This window comes from Sceloporus undulatus, chromosome 10 (assembly GCF_019175285.1).
Source record: "Sceloporus undulatus isolate JIND9_A2432 ecotype Alabama chromosome 10, SceUnd_v1.1, whole genome shotgun sequence".
Lineage (NCBI taxonomy): Eukaryota > Metazoa > Chordata > Lepidosauria > Squamata > Phrynosomatidae > Sceloporus > Sceloporus undulatus.
Window position 1 is genome coordinate 14,258,670 of NC_056531.1, and position 12,186 is coordinate 14,270,855.

At 50.1% G+C, this 12,186-nt stretch overlaps 4 protein-coding genes across 4 annotated transcripts in view; 1 reads left to right on the top strand and 3 right to left on the bottom strand.

Moving 5' to 3' along the window:
* HECTD4 (HECT domain E3 ubiquitin protein ligase 4) overlaps nucleotides 1–12,186 on the bottom strand; it is a 426,162-nt gene that overhangs the window by 411,548 nt on the left and 2,428 nt on the right. The window lies entirely within an intron of this gene.
* On the bottom strand, nucleotides 609–1,455 carry LOC121916412 (squamous cell carcinoma antigen recognized by T-cells 3-like). Its single transcript, XM_042441433.1, has 2 exons — nucleotides 1,042–1,455; nucleotides 609–933 (listed from the first exon to the last, which is right to left on the bottom strand). The coding sequence occupies exons 1-2, from the start codon at nucleotides 1,219–1,221 to the stop codon at nucleotides 772–774; spliced, it is 342 nt and encodes a 113-aa protein (XP_042297367.1). The 5' UTR covers nucleotides 1,222–1,455; the 3' UTR covers nucleotides 609–771.
* ISCU (iron-sulfur cluster assembly enzyme) lies at nucleotides 1,671–4,689 on the top strand. The gene is made up of 5 exons (XM_042441432.1): nucleotides 1,671–1,828; nucleotides 2,706–2,819; nucleotides 2,945–3,055; nucleotides 3,329–3,407; nucleotides 3,816–4,689. The coding sequence occupies exons 1-5, from the start codon at nucleotides 1,721–1,723 to the stop codon at nucleotides 3,911–3,913; spliced, it is 510 nt and encodes a 169-aa protein (XP_042297366.1). The 5' UTR covers nucleotides 1,671–1,720; the 3' UTR covers nucleotides 3,914–4,689.
* Nucleotides 7,458–11,823, bottom strand: TMEM119 (transmembrane protein 119). The gene has a single exon (XM_042441430.1). It carries the CDS (start codon nucleotides 11,802–11,804, stop codon nucleotides 10,896–10,898), a length of 909 nt encoding a protein of 302 aa, XP_042297364.1. The 5' UTR covers nucleotides 11,805–11,823; the 3' UTR covers nucleotides 7,458–10,895.

Here is a 12,186-nt window from a genome sequence, read left to right on the forward strand (position 1 = left end):
TAGCACCTTTGAGTCTCACTGAAAGAAAAGTTGGCAGCATGAGCTTTCCTAGACTTAAGTGTATTTCCTCAGATGCATGGGAATTGTAGTTCATTGTGGCACCAGAGCTCTTTCTCACAAAACTACAATTCCCAGGGTTCCCTAGCACTGAGCCAGGGCAGTTAAAGCGGTCTCAAACTGGATTATTTCTGCAGTATGGATTGGACCTTGAGCATTTTTAATAGCGAAGGTCCAAAACACTGCAGAAATAATCCAGTTTGTGACTGCTTTAACTCTCCTGGCTCAGTGCTAGGGAATCCTGGGAATTGTAGTTTGTTGTCACACAAGAGTTTGCTGAAAGAGAAGGTTAAATGTCTCCGAAAACTAGAATTCCCAGGATTCCCTAGCACTGAGCCATGGCAATTAAAAGGGTGTCAAACTGGATTTATTTCTGCAGTGCGGTTGCATCCGAACACGTTTCTATTTGGCACAAAGCTTCCTGAACCCCCTTCATGTCAAAATAAATATCTTAAAAGGACTGAAAGATTCTTTGTTTGATTCAGTTGTGATTTTGAGAGTTGAAATAAGTTACCGTTATTTTTATTCAATTATGTTTACGTTTATTTGCAAAATATCTGCCATTTTAACATTATGGGAATTTTCCGGGAATTGTGACTGAATATTCCGTGGGATCTGAGGGGATTCAGCGGGTTTGGGACAAACATTTCTGGGAATTATCTCCGAGGCTTCTTGGCAACCCTGCTCTGGACCTGGTTTTTCGGGGAGGGAGGGCTATTTGGGGAAGAAGCGCCCCAGCCCTGGCCTACCTTCGGTGAGAGGAAAGAGTTCGCTCATCTTCTGGCGGGCTCTTCGGAGCTTGACCAGTTCGCCCTCCTGGTGCAACAGTTTGATGAGATCCAGGTGGCAATTGTAGTCAAAGGCGTTGATCGACAGCTTCAAGGCAAGGAGAAAAGCGCGCTCAGTTATGAAGTGAATGGAAGCCCGCACTGTTTGGGTTTCATTGGTGCGCTGCCTGCTTTCCTTCCTCCCCGACTGGCTCACCTGCTCCTCCAGACGCTGGATCTCGGCCTCGTTCTCCTTCTCCTCGTCCTCCGCGGAGGACTCCTCCGACTCCAGCTCCTCCTCGCCGCCTTCGCTCTCCTCGGCCTCGTCGCCGGAGCCTCGCCCGCCCCACAGCTCCCCCTCCGCCACCGCCGCCTCGGCCCCGCTGTCCTGCGCCATCGCCCTCCTTCCTTCGCTCGCCTCAGGAAAGCCCCCGGCCCCGCGCGCCGCAAGACCACCGCGCGCGCGCGCGCGCCAAGCCTTCGGGCTGTCTAAGCAAATGCCTGACGAAAAACCCGACCACGGCGGCTACCCCCTGCTCAGCCCTACAGCCAAACTGCTTTCACCTCTTTGGAAAGGTTGCCCGAAAGTACCCTCGCCCGAAAGCGACGTTGGCTGAGGGGAGGGCTGGGCCGTTTCGTCTCTTCGAGGCAGGCGGTCATTGAAACAGCCCTGGAGTGAGGGAGGGCTTCAAAGAAGGCCCCAAGGACAGGGTTTCTCGCAGCGACCAATCAGAGGGAACGGAGAGGGCTGATGCCCCGCCCTTTACGGAGGATCGAGGCGAGCGGGAGGGGGCGTGGCCATGCCCTCCCTGGGCGCGTCAAGAATGACGTCACAAGGGTGCCTCCTCCCCGCCCCCTGATGGCTCTGGCGTCGTCGTCCTTTCAAAACAGAGAAGATGGCGGCACTGCGGCTCGGAGGCGTGCGAGCAGCGGTGGCGGCGGCCCTTTTGCGGCCTCGCCGGGCCCCGCAGGAGGTGGCCCTCGCCGCGGGCTACCACGAGAAGGTAAGGGGCGCCGGGGAGGAGGCGGTAGGCCGACGGAGAAGCTGCCTTGCCCAGCCTCCGCCTCGGACTGCAAGGCCCAGCATCCCCAACTATAGTAAATATGGGCGACTTGCAAGGCGCAGATCCAGGCGAAGAGATCTGGTGCTGCCCACACCAAGAGGTCGGAGTCTACAGACCGTGGCTGCATCCACACGGGAGAAATAACCCGGTTTGGCACCGCTATTCAGCCTCCTGGAATTCTGGGAGTTGGAGTTTGTTGTGGACCCGGAGAGGAGCAGATCCCCCAAAAGGCCGTTTTGAGCAGCCAGGGAGAGGGCTGTGAGGTCAAAGGACAGCAGCCTTCAGCGGTCAGGAACCCTATCATTGGAAAGCGCTTTGGAAAACAGCTCGTCCATTCCATTCCTGTGTGCTTTGAGAAATCTAGTGCTCCAGCTCCAGTGTGCATGTCTATCTATCTATCTATCTATCTATCTTTCAGCCAAGGATGGCCTCCGGCAGGGGGCAGCCATAGACTGTGCTATATGAACAGTCTGACGCCATTCCCTCTTGGGTCCCTCTGGAGAAGGACCTTAAGGTTGTGTTCCTGTGGAAAATGCTACTGATAGTTCTTAGCAAACGGCTCTTTCATGGATGTCTTTGGGGGGGGGGGGGGGGAACCAGGCAGTCTAAGCCGGTGGGAAACCTCCAGGTGGGGTTTACTGTTCCAACATCCATTGCAGAAATGTCCATGACCCCGAGTCCAGCCCCAACAAATGGGAAAGGCCCAGAATGGCCATCAGTGTTACTTTTCAGGCCGCCTTCTGCCCTTGTGGGCAGAGTGAACTCTTCTCTTTGTCAAGGCTGTGCCAACCCTTTGCCTTTGCTCTTTCCCTGACAGGTTGTGGATCATTACGAGAACCCGAGGAACGTTGGCTCACTGGACAAAAGCGCCAAGAACGTGGGGACTGGCCTTGTGGGTGCTCCGGCGTGTGGCGACGTCATGAAACTGCAAGTAAGTTTACGCAACTTTCGCCAGGGGCTCCAAAGCCATAAAAGGCCTCCAGCCTGTCATGAGGAATGTTCTCCCAGCCCCCTTCATGCGCTGTTTGATCATTAATGTCATCCAAATGCCCTCAGGTCCAAGTGGACGAAAATGGCAAAATCATTGATGCCCGGTTTAAGACGTTTGGCTGTGGCTCGGCAATCGCTTCAAGTTCTTTGGCTACCGAATGGGTGAAGGGGAAGACGGTGAGTCTGGCCCGTTTATGGCTCTTGATCCTTATTTAAAGAGGAGGGACCTTTAGTCTGTTTTCCCTCCATCTCAGGGACTTGAACAACATTGTTTCTAGTCTTTTCTTTTTCAGCTTGTAGTTCAGCATTTTGGCCTACAAGTGAGAATGTGGCATGAGAATGTGGTAATATAAAATGCAGCAGTGTCCTTGCAGCAGGGTTAGAGGAAGGTACTACAGAAGACCTTGGCTGGGAAATAAAGCACTAAATCGTCTCTTTGGTATGTTTCAGGTTGATGAAGCCTTGAAGATCAGAAACACAGACATTGCTAAGGAGCTCTGCCTCCCTCCAGTAAAACTGCACTGCTCCAGTAAGTTAAGTTTTTTGACTCGTGATTTGGATCATTTCTTTCTGTCTTTGGGATCACATCTAACCCTCTGGCCAAATCCCCTCCCCTGTCATGCCTTCATTTGTTGGTTTTCCCTGCTTTTGTACAGGGATTTTTCCCCATTCTAAGAAGTCAAAATGCCTCTTTGAAAGCTAACAGACTGGCAATTGGAGTTTTAAGCCAAAATCCCCTGGTACTTTCAGTGTCTGCCCACCACTGGAAGACCACCCTGAGAATTGCCCTGAAATCAAATTCATCCCCTGGGCTAAAAGGGATTCTCTATGCTTGCCATAGTGCTTTGACCTTCTGGTGGTCAAAATGTTTTGCTTGTTTCTCCTCCACTGTTCAATGTGTCTAACATTTCACCATCCTTCTTTTTCCCCCATGCAGTGCTGGCAGAAGACGCCATCAAGGCTGCCTTAGCAGATTACAAACTGAAACAGGGACCGAAGAGCACGGAGCCAGACAAAAATGCAGCCAGTTCATAGAAGCCTTTCATGGCAACACCTGGAAGCCTGCTCTCCCACCCCACTCCTTTTGTTCCAGTTGTGATTCAACAGTGCTTTTTGCCATAAGGAGCCAACCCATCACCTTAGTGCATTTTGGAAACATGCAAGTTAAACACGCACAACCATGAACTCTCTTATGTCTGACAGGGCAGGCTCAGCTTGTCACACCTTGAGCTTTTTGCTTCCACTTTATCTCTCGTCTTTGTCTCTGTGTGCGTGAATGAAAAGAGCAACCCGTCTTGTGATTTTGCTGTGAGAATTACTCTGTAATCCTTAGCAAGTAATCAATTCAAGCCTGGGGTGTGGAGGGAGGGTTTGTTGGAGGTTAGTTGCCTTTGAGAAATTAAAGCAGACTCAGGGTTGTGAGGGGCAATGCCGCCACCCCACCCCACCCCCCTTTAAGTGTCAACATCTTTAGTATGAGAGAAGGAAGGTACAGTGCCTCTTGTCCTCTCCCAGAAAACACAGCACACTCCAGGACTTTTCAGGGCCAAGCAATAAACAGAGCCTGGCATGAGCAGCCTTGACTTGCTGCTGTATTTCCCCAGGACAGCTTCTCATAGCCAAAAGCAAAACAAGCCCCCCCCCCCCGACAGGCACCAGACATAAGCAACTCTCTCCCTCTTTGTTTTCCAAGTTCAGGTTTAAAAGAAGAGCGCCTTGACCAGATTGTTGATGCACAAGTTTCAGACTAGTTTCATGTACAGTGTGTGCTATATAAATATATACAGAGATAATATATGATTGTGTTGCAATGGTCTGAGTTGTCTTTATTTTGATATTTGGGTTTTTACTACAATGAGGGAGATACTGCTTCACCCACTGGCCAAGAGCAGTGCCATGGGATTCTTGCCCAAACTCAACAGGGACGTGCACCCAACTGGGTCCACAAAAGTCTCTACAGTACCTTTCAGACTTCCCAGCCCAGTGCTTCAGGAGCTCTTTCTGGAGGTTTGATAAACATGAAACACTGTAGCCACAATTCTACATCAAGAGGGCAGGAGGTGATGCTCAGCCTGCACAGTTCAGTGTCCTTCCCTCCTGAGGGTCTGTTTGAAAGGACCCACTGCCGTCACTTCTTGCCAATGGGGAGGGAAAGGCAATTCAGAAGAAGAAGATGCAGCCAGGCTTCAAAAATTTGGGTTTTTTTCTATACCACTCTTGCTCTCTCTAGCTCCGATTAGCAGGGAAGGGAGAAAGAGCTTTTGAAGCAACAGCGCACTCAGTGGCAAAGCAAATTTGGAATTTATTGAAGTGATAGAGGGTGAAAGACAATTGTGTGCCTACAAGTTGTTTCTGACTTCCCTGTCATTGGTTTTTCTGGATGTGGAATCCCTTGGCCTAAACCCAATGGGTAATCCCCATTTGGGGGGCGGATAGGGATGACAACGGTTGTGACAGACTGTGGGTTTGGAGAGTGGGGAAGAGGAAAATAGGAAGGAAGAAAAGACAGGAGTGCCTGCCTTGGAAGGAATGGCTTCTCGGTGCAAGTGGCCCTCTTGCTCTTAGGCCTGGAACGCAGAGCAGTCCTCTCCTGCCGTGCTCACCCACTTCTCCATCTGTTAGCCAGATGTGGCTGTGATCTTTAAAATGCTTGCTTCCAGCCATGTTCCAGAGTCTGAGGGAAGCTGCAAGCCACATTGGGGGGCACCAGACTGGGAGCCTGTCCCACTCGGTTCAGCAAGGGAAAAAGGCAGGCTGCTCTGGGGGAAAGGGAGAGCCTGGTAACAGCACTGGCCACTTAACACTGCAGTACTTCTCTGTCCAGGGGCAGTGTACCATAGGAACAACAACAGTGAGGGTGGTTTAAGGCCCTGTCAGAGGAGGGCAAACTTTGTGAGAAACCAAATGGCCTTTTGGCGGGATCCAATACAGTGCTGGTATGCTTTATTGCTTGACTGAGTCTTTGCCAGCCTCCCAGAGGAGCTTTCTACAAACTGCATAATGCAAAAGGCAAGCTGGCGAGAGATGCTGTAAGCGAGAGCAGGTCCAGCAGAAGGCATGTCGTGCAGACTGAGGCAAGGGGGCTGCTATGTCAGATTCGGCCCATGTCCAATCCATACTCTATGACGGCTCAGCTCTTCATCTGCTCCAGGGCGAGTGAGAAATAGTTTTTCCTCCAGTGAGACTGGTGGAGCCCATACCCTTTTGCCTTGCTGCCAAAGGACAGTTGCCATTCCGAGGAGCCTGGGAAGGGGGTACTTGAAATAATTTATGGGCAGCTCAGATTTCCATCCAAAATGGCCCTCCAGCTGCCACTGGTTTGAGCAGCAGGTGGGCCCTTGCTTGTAAAGCTCTTCCCGTGTCCAAACGGGGGGCCTGTCAAATGGAGGAGATTAAGACATGTTTAAAAATAAAGGGAGCAGGGAAGCTTAGGATTGGAAACAGTCTGGGAATCGTAGAGTTGGAAGGGGTCTCAAGGGCCATCGAGTCCAGCCCTCTGCCCTGCAGGAACTGACAGCAAAAGCAGGCCTCCCTTTAAAGATCTCCCAAGATGGAGAGCCCACCCTCCCTCCTGTCAAATGGCTCTTACAGGAGAAAAGTCCTTAATGTTTAGGTAGAATCTCTTTTCTTGCCACTTGAATCCGTTGGTTCACCTTGTGGCCTGGTGGGTAGATCAGCATAGGATTCAGGGAGTCTGCTGGACTTGGGGCTACCAAGAGGGCTCAGGCCTAAGGCTGCATCTGCACTGCAGAAATATGCAGTTTGACACCACTCTAACTGCCATGGCGCCATGCAATACAATTCCGGGAACTGTACTTTGTGGGGGCACCACAGCGCTCTGACAGAGAAAGCTAACTTACTCACCAAACTACAAATCCCAGAATGGCAGTTAAAGTGGTTTCAAACTGCATGATTTCTGCCGTGCACATTAGCCCTAAGTTTCACATTGTAGGAAGGGAGTTCCAGAGCCAAGAGGCAGCCACTGAGAAGGTCCTGGTGCATGCATCTACTGACTGGAGACAAAAAGCAGCGGGATGGAATGACGGTCAGTAAGCCATAGGAGAGGCCTTTCAGCCTTTTGGAATGACAGCGGGGTTACCAAAGCTGTTAAAGTCACCAAACATATGATATGGGGATGAAGCTGGGGGAACAGGGCGGATTCGAACCCAGGGCCTCAGGTTTCCCACCACCCTTCACAATGAAAAGCTGACTTGAGCAAGTGTCATTCTTGACCCTGATGGTTGCAGCAACCAAGCTGGATCCCTTCCCTCCCTCTTGTTATTTGCTCAGCACTGGCCTTGCAATGGAGGAACAGAATGTGTCCCTGGCCCTGCCTTTCCATTTTGGAGAATCCGAAGCACGAGCCTTGGCACAGATGGGAGAAAAGCCAGGAAAGTGGGTCAAGGGGACCCATCTCGCTCACCAAGGCCTTGCCGCTGGAGACAAAGCAACAAGAACTTTCTTCTTGTCGCTTTTTGCAACAAACTCCTCCAGTCCCAGATTTATTTTTTTTATTTTATTCATTTTTTAAGAATTCCCTTTTAAAAAAACCTACAACCAATAACTTTGGATGCACAGATGCACTAAAAATCAGGGAAGACAACAGCCACCTTTGTAGGAAATAAAAATATACATATTTATTAGTAACTGAAGGGTAACAGGAGTGGTCAAAAGCCAAAGACAGGATTCCAGGCTGCAGTTACATTTGGAACATTTGGGCAAATTTTGAATTAATGGCTGAGATTTCAGTCTCGGAAGACTGCAAGGCTCCCGGTGGCATTTCCCCTCCCTGCGCCACAACTTTGGACAACAGGATCTCGGCCGCACAGACCTCTGCGCTGGTTGCCTGGAAACTGAACTGGTTTTGATGGAACTTGCCACCATTTTTCCATAGGCGCATCCAAGGGAGTGGTTTTGATTTCAGTTGGGCACATATCTTTCAAACCGACACATTGCTGTGGCCTTTTGCTTTCCTAAATGCTGCTGAACTGCAACACCCAGTAGCCCTGACTAGCATTGCCAGTGGTGAGGAATGGCAGGAGTTGCAATCCACCAACATCTGGAGGGCTGCATGATTCTCACCCCTAGGTGGCCACCAGAAACCCATGGGGCATTGAACAATACAATTCAATACAACTTTGGGAGTACCTCTTCCCATGAGAGTGTTTGTGGGCTGAGAGAACAGTGGGTTCCTCTCACCCAGAGGATACATCACCTGAGCCCACCTCAAAATAATTCTCCAAGGATGGATTGCAATAAAGCACAACCTCCCTTAACCCGGTGCCCTCAAGGTGGTTTGGATTACCACCACCATCACCACCACCCCGGCTAGACAACATGGCTGACCCAAGGAGTTGTAGTCCAATGCCTTTGGAGGGTGCCAGGTTGGAGGTAGAGTCAAGAAACGTTTGGGTCCTTCGGGGCTACTGCCAGTGGTTCTGTTCCTGCCAGTGCCACAGAAGAACAGCGCTGATGGCAAAGAGCCACCGTCATAAATATTCACAGGACCTTGGTGAAGACACCAGGCAAAATGGTGGAGGCCTCCTTTTCCCCACCACCGCCACCTCCCAGCTCTCCCTTCCAGCTTCTTCAAGGATTATTATTATTATTATTATTATTATTATTATTATTATTATTTATTGTCCCATAGAAAGGAAGAGGACCTGGTTGAGCTGCCCAGGCTTCCCAACGTATTCATGGCCTTCTGGATTCTCCCAGAGCAGCACAGGGGCTAGACTAGAATAAGGCACTGCCAGAGTCCTTCATCCAAGTATAAAAATGAGGTTTTACAGTGGGCATCCCCTTCTCCCTCCCAATTCCCTAAATGAAGACAAGAACGTGTCCTGGGAACATTGTCAGCATATTTGGGAGATGATTCAAGTGTTCCAAAGAGCAGTGTGTCCCCGTCCCCCCCCCCCAAATTGACTGGAAATCCAAAGGATCTTGACAGATGAAGACACTCCCTTGGCTTTGGGCTTTGAGCTATGTAAAAGGTCGGGCCTAGCAGGCTGCTTTCATAGATCATCGTCCTTGAGGGTTTACTCACACGCACACTTTCTTGGAATAACATAAACGGCTGGATAGGTCCGGATTTTGAAATGTGCCACAGCTCCAGATCCTGTGCATTCCCGCAGAAATGGATCCCGGTATTCTCAGGCCTTCCAATCTATTAAGGCATCAGTGGATTCAAAGCTGGAGTCTATCAATTGCTAGTCCAGAAAAATAAATTCATCCTTTCCTTTGGGGATCTGGAGACTAGCGCCTGGTGCTAGCAGTGGGATCCGTTACAAAGTTCGGGTGTGAGAACATTTGGGCAACATGTGGGTTGGCACATATTGGGTTTCTTTGGTTAGGTTTGTCAGGAAAGTTGGGTTTCAAATAGAAATATCAAGGCAAGATCAAGGGGCAGCCCTTCACAGCGCTGAGCAAAGCACCTTTGGGGGACTACAGTTCCCACACTCCCCAAGCCAGCCTGGTAAGATCCAATTCTGGGAGCTGTGGTCCAAACCAGAAACTTTCCCAAGCTCTGTTTCCATAGTACTGTTGGTATGGTCCTCAGTAAAGATTTCAGGACTTGTGTTTTGGCAGCATTCAGAAAGAGATGTGTGTCTATGCGTGTGCATGTACATGCACAAAAAGAGTCTTGGAAGCCCATCAAAGTTCTGGATGTTCAGAGATATGAAACGCAGCTCCTGATGGTGTCCACAGGCTGAGGGCAAACAGTCCAAAGTTGCAGAATGAGGATGAAATTCTTCAGTCAAAGAGTACTCAGGGAGTGCACACAGACCAAATGGCGCACTCTGCCTCCGTTCAGTGTGCCACCACTTGAAGGGAGAAAGAACGCAAAGAGAATCAAACCGTATGCCGGCCGAAAACATGAAACCTGTTTTCTGCAGAGAAAAAAGGTCTCCTGTTTGCAGCCAGCAGCCAGGTATCTTGCGCCTTTTTGTGTGTGGAAAATAGATGTCTTATACACAGAAAACCACTGGCTGAAATTCAGTCGTAGTTATGAAGACGTAACCTGGAGTTCGGCCAATTTGTCATAACCAATTTGTATTTATGATCCCATAGTGTAAAGCTCTGGTGTCCCAACAAACTACCATTCCCAGAATTCCATAAGCACTGAGCCATGGCAGTTAAAGTGGGGTCATACCAAATTATTTCTGCAGTGTGGATGCAGCCTTAGTGAAGTATACATAACTAAGTAGCTGGTCTACAATCTCAGCCCATGCACTTTTCGATGCAGAAGAATTCCTCCACAACACTTCAGGACTTTTGAGTTCTGGGAGAATATGGCACAAAATTCTCACTGGCTTATTATTTATAACAAGGCCTCTCCTGAGTGGGAAGACCATGCCCTGAGTAATATGTGTGTATGTGCCTTCAAGTCTCAGGTTGACTCATGGCAGCCCCAAAAGGGGGCCATCCGAGCCATGATTCCCAGGTGGCAAGGGGACGGATGCAAGGCTTGGGCCAGCCAGACCCATGCTTTGGGGACACCACTGGGGCCCCTGAGGTGAATGGGGCTGGAGAGACAATGGGGTGTTTGTGTCCAAACAGCCAACTCACCTCTAAAATACATATGCAGCCATGGGTTCATGGGAAAAGTGGTTGTGGCTGGTGGGGATGGCACTGCCAAAGAAGCTTGCCCAGAGAGGTCAATAGGAGAGGACATTGTTTTGGCCCATGTGTCAAGCCAAGTCAGGTTTGGATTCTCCTCAGAGGTGTTCAGTCCCCTCATGGGATGCTCAATGCTCGCTCTCCTTCAACGTCATCCTCCTCTCCCAAGAGATGTTTGGCAGAAGAGCGAAGTAATTTCAATGTAGGACCTGAAAAGTAAGACCATGACACGCTACTTCTAAGGGGGCTTCCTTATGGGGGAGGTGTGCAGTTTGGCTTCTCCGCTGGCCAGTGTGTCCTCCGCTGCTTAAAAAAGAAAAAATGTCCAGCACAGCTCAAACGTTGTCAGCTTTCCACCCAAGGGCCAAGAGGAGGGTCAGTCAAGCAAGGTCAACTTTCATTCATCAGACACACCAGTTTCAGGAGACAGTGGAAGACAACCCTCATCCTTCTCAGTTTCCGAGACCTCTGCAGAGGACTCCTCAGTCCCTGGTGACCCCTCAGGCTCTTCTGGAGAAGGAGGACTGGTCTCCTCCACTTGTTGACCTTCCATAGAAGATGATGCCTCTTCTCCTTTGATCTCAACATGCCCTGAGTTCTGTGGAGATATCTCTGGAGGCTTCTCGGACTCCTCTGGTGGACCATCCTGTACTTTAGGAAGCCCATCCTCCTCTTCCTTTTCCTTACTCTCATTTGCCTTCACTGCTTCCTCTTTCTCTGTGGTTGGCCTGTCCTCTCCTTTGGCATTCTCTCCATTCACCGTCACAGCCTTGTTGGGAGACTTGAGGTTCTGAGCAGCTGCTAAGATGTCCGCCTGCAACTGCTTGGTGGAGTCAACAGGTTCTTCTTGTTTGGTGTCGGCGGGCTTCTCGGGGACTTCGCTGAAGGATTTGCCACCACCCGACTTGTCATTCTGGTCCACGTACTTCTTTTTGGGGAAAGAGGATGGGTAGTAGGCCGAGGCCTTGTGTTTCTGGCGGACAATGACGGCGGCGCACACAATAAAGAGGAAGATGAAGACCAAGGAGCCGACAACGATGATGAGCAGCATGTACTTCTGGAAGAAGTCCATGATTCCATCCAGGATGTTGAAGGAGGTGGACGTGCCATTGACAGAGCTCACGAGGAGGTCGTCCGCAGTGGGATTTGGGCCCAAAGTCACGCTTGCAGGGGGTGGGATGGAGGAGGCCCCCTCACTCTCCCCGCTGCCCCCGTTGTCTTCCATTACTGGTTTCTGAATGGACATTAAGGCACACAAGGGAGCCATCACGAGGAGCCAAAGGCAGACGTTTGTCGTGGTGGCCATTTTGCCAGTTGGGTGTGCAAGGAGGCCTCTGTGAAAAAAGAAAACAGACACAGGCTTATTATTCTTCAATCTACAGCACTTGGAGCAAACTCAGCAACGTCGGGATGGGAACAATATTTGTTCCTATTCCTTTCCCAGCTGCAAAATGTCTGTTTCTATATGGGAAAACTATAGACATACAGACAGGCCAAAATAAAGCTGCTTTGGGTCACTTTGGAGGTACAGTATGCTGTTTAAATGATTCATGCATACTTAGAGTCCAAAAGTTGCACCAAAGCTGCGCTCCAATCCTTAGTATTGGATCGTGGCTTTGGCGCGGCTTCCGGACTCTTAGTATGCATGCATCATTTAAACAGCATAACTCCAAAGTGACCTGAAGCAG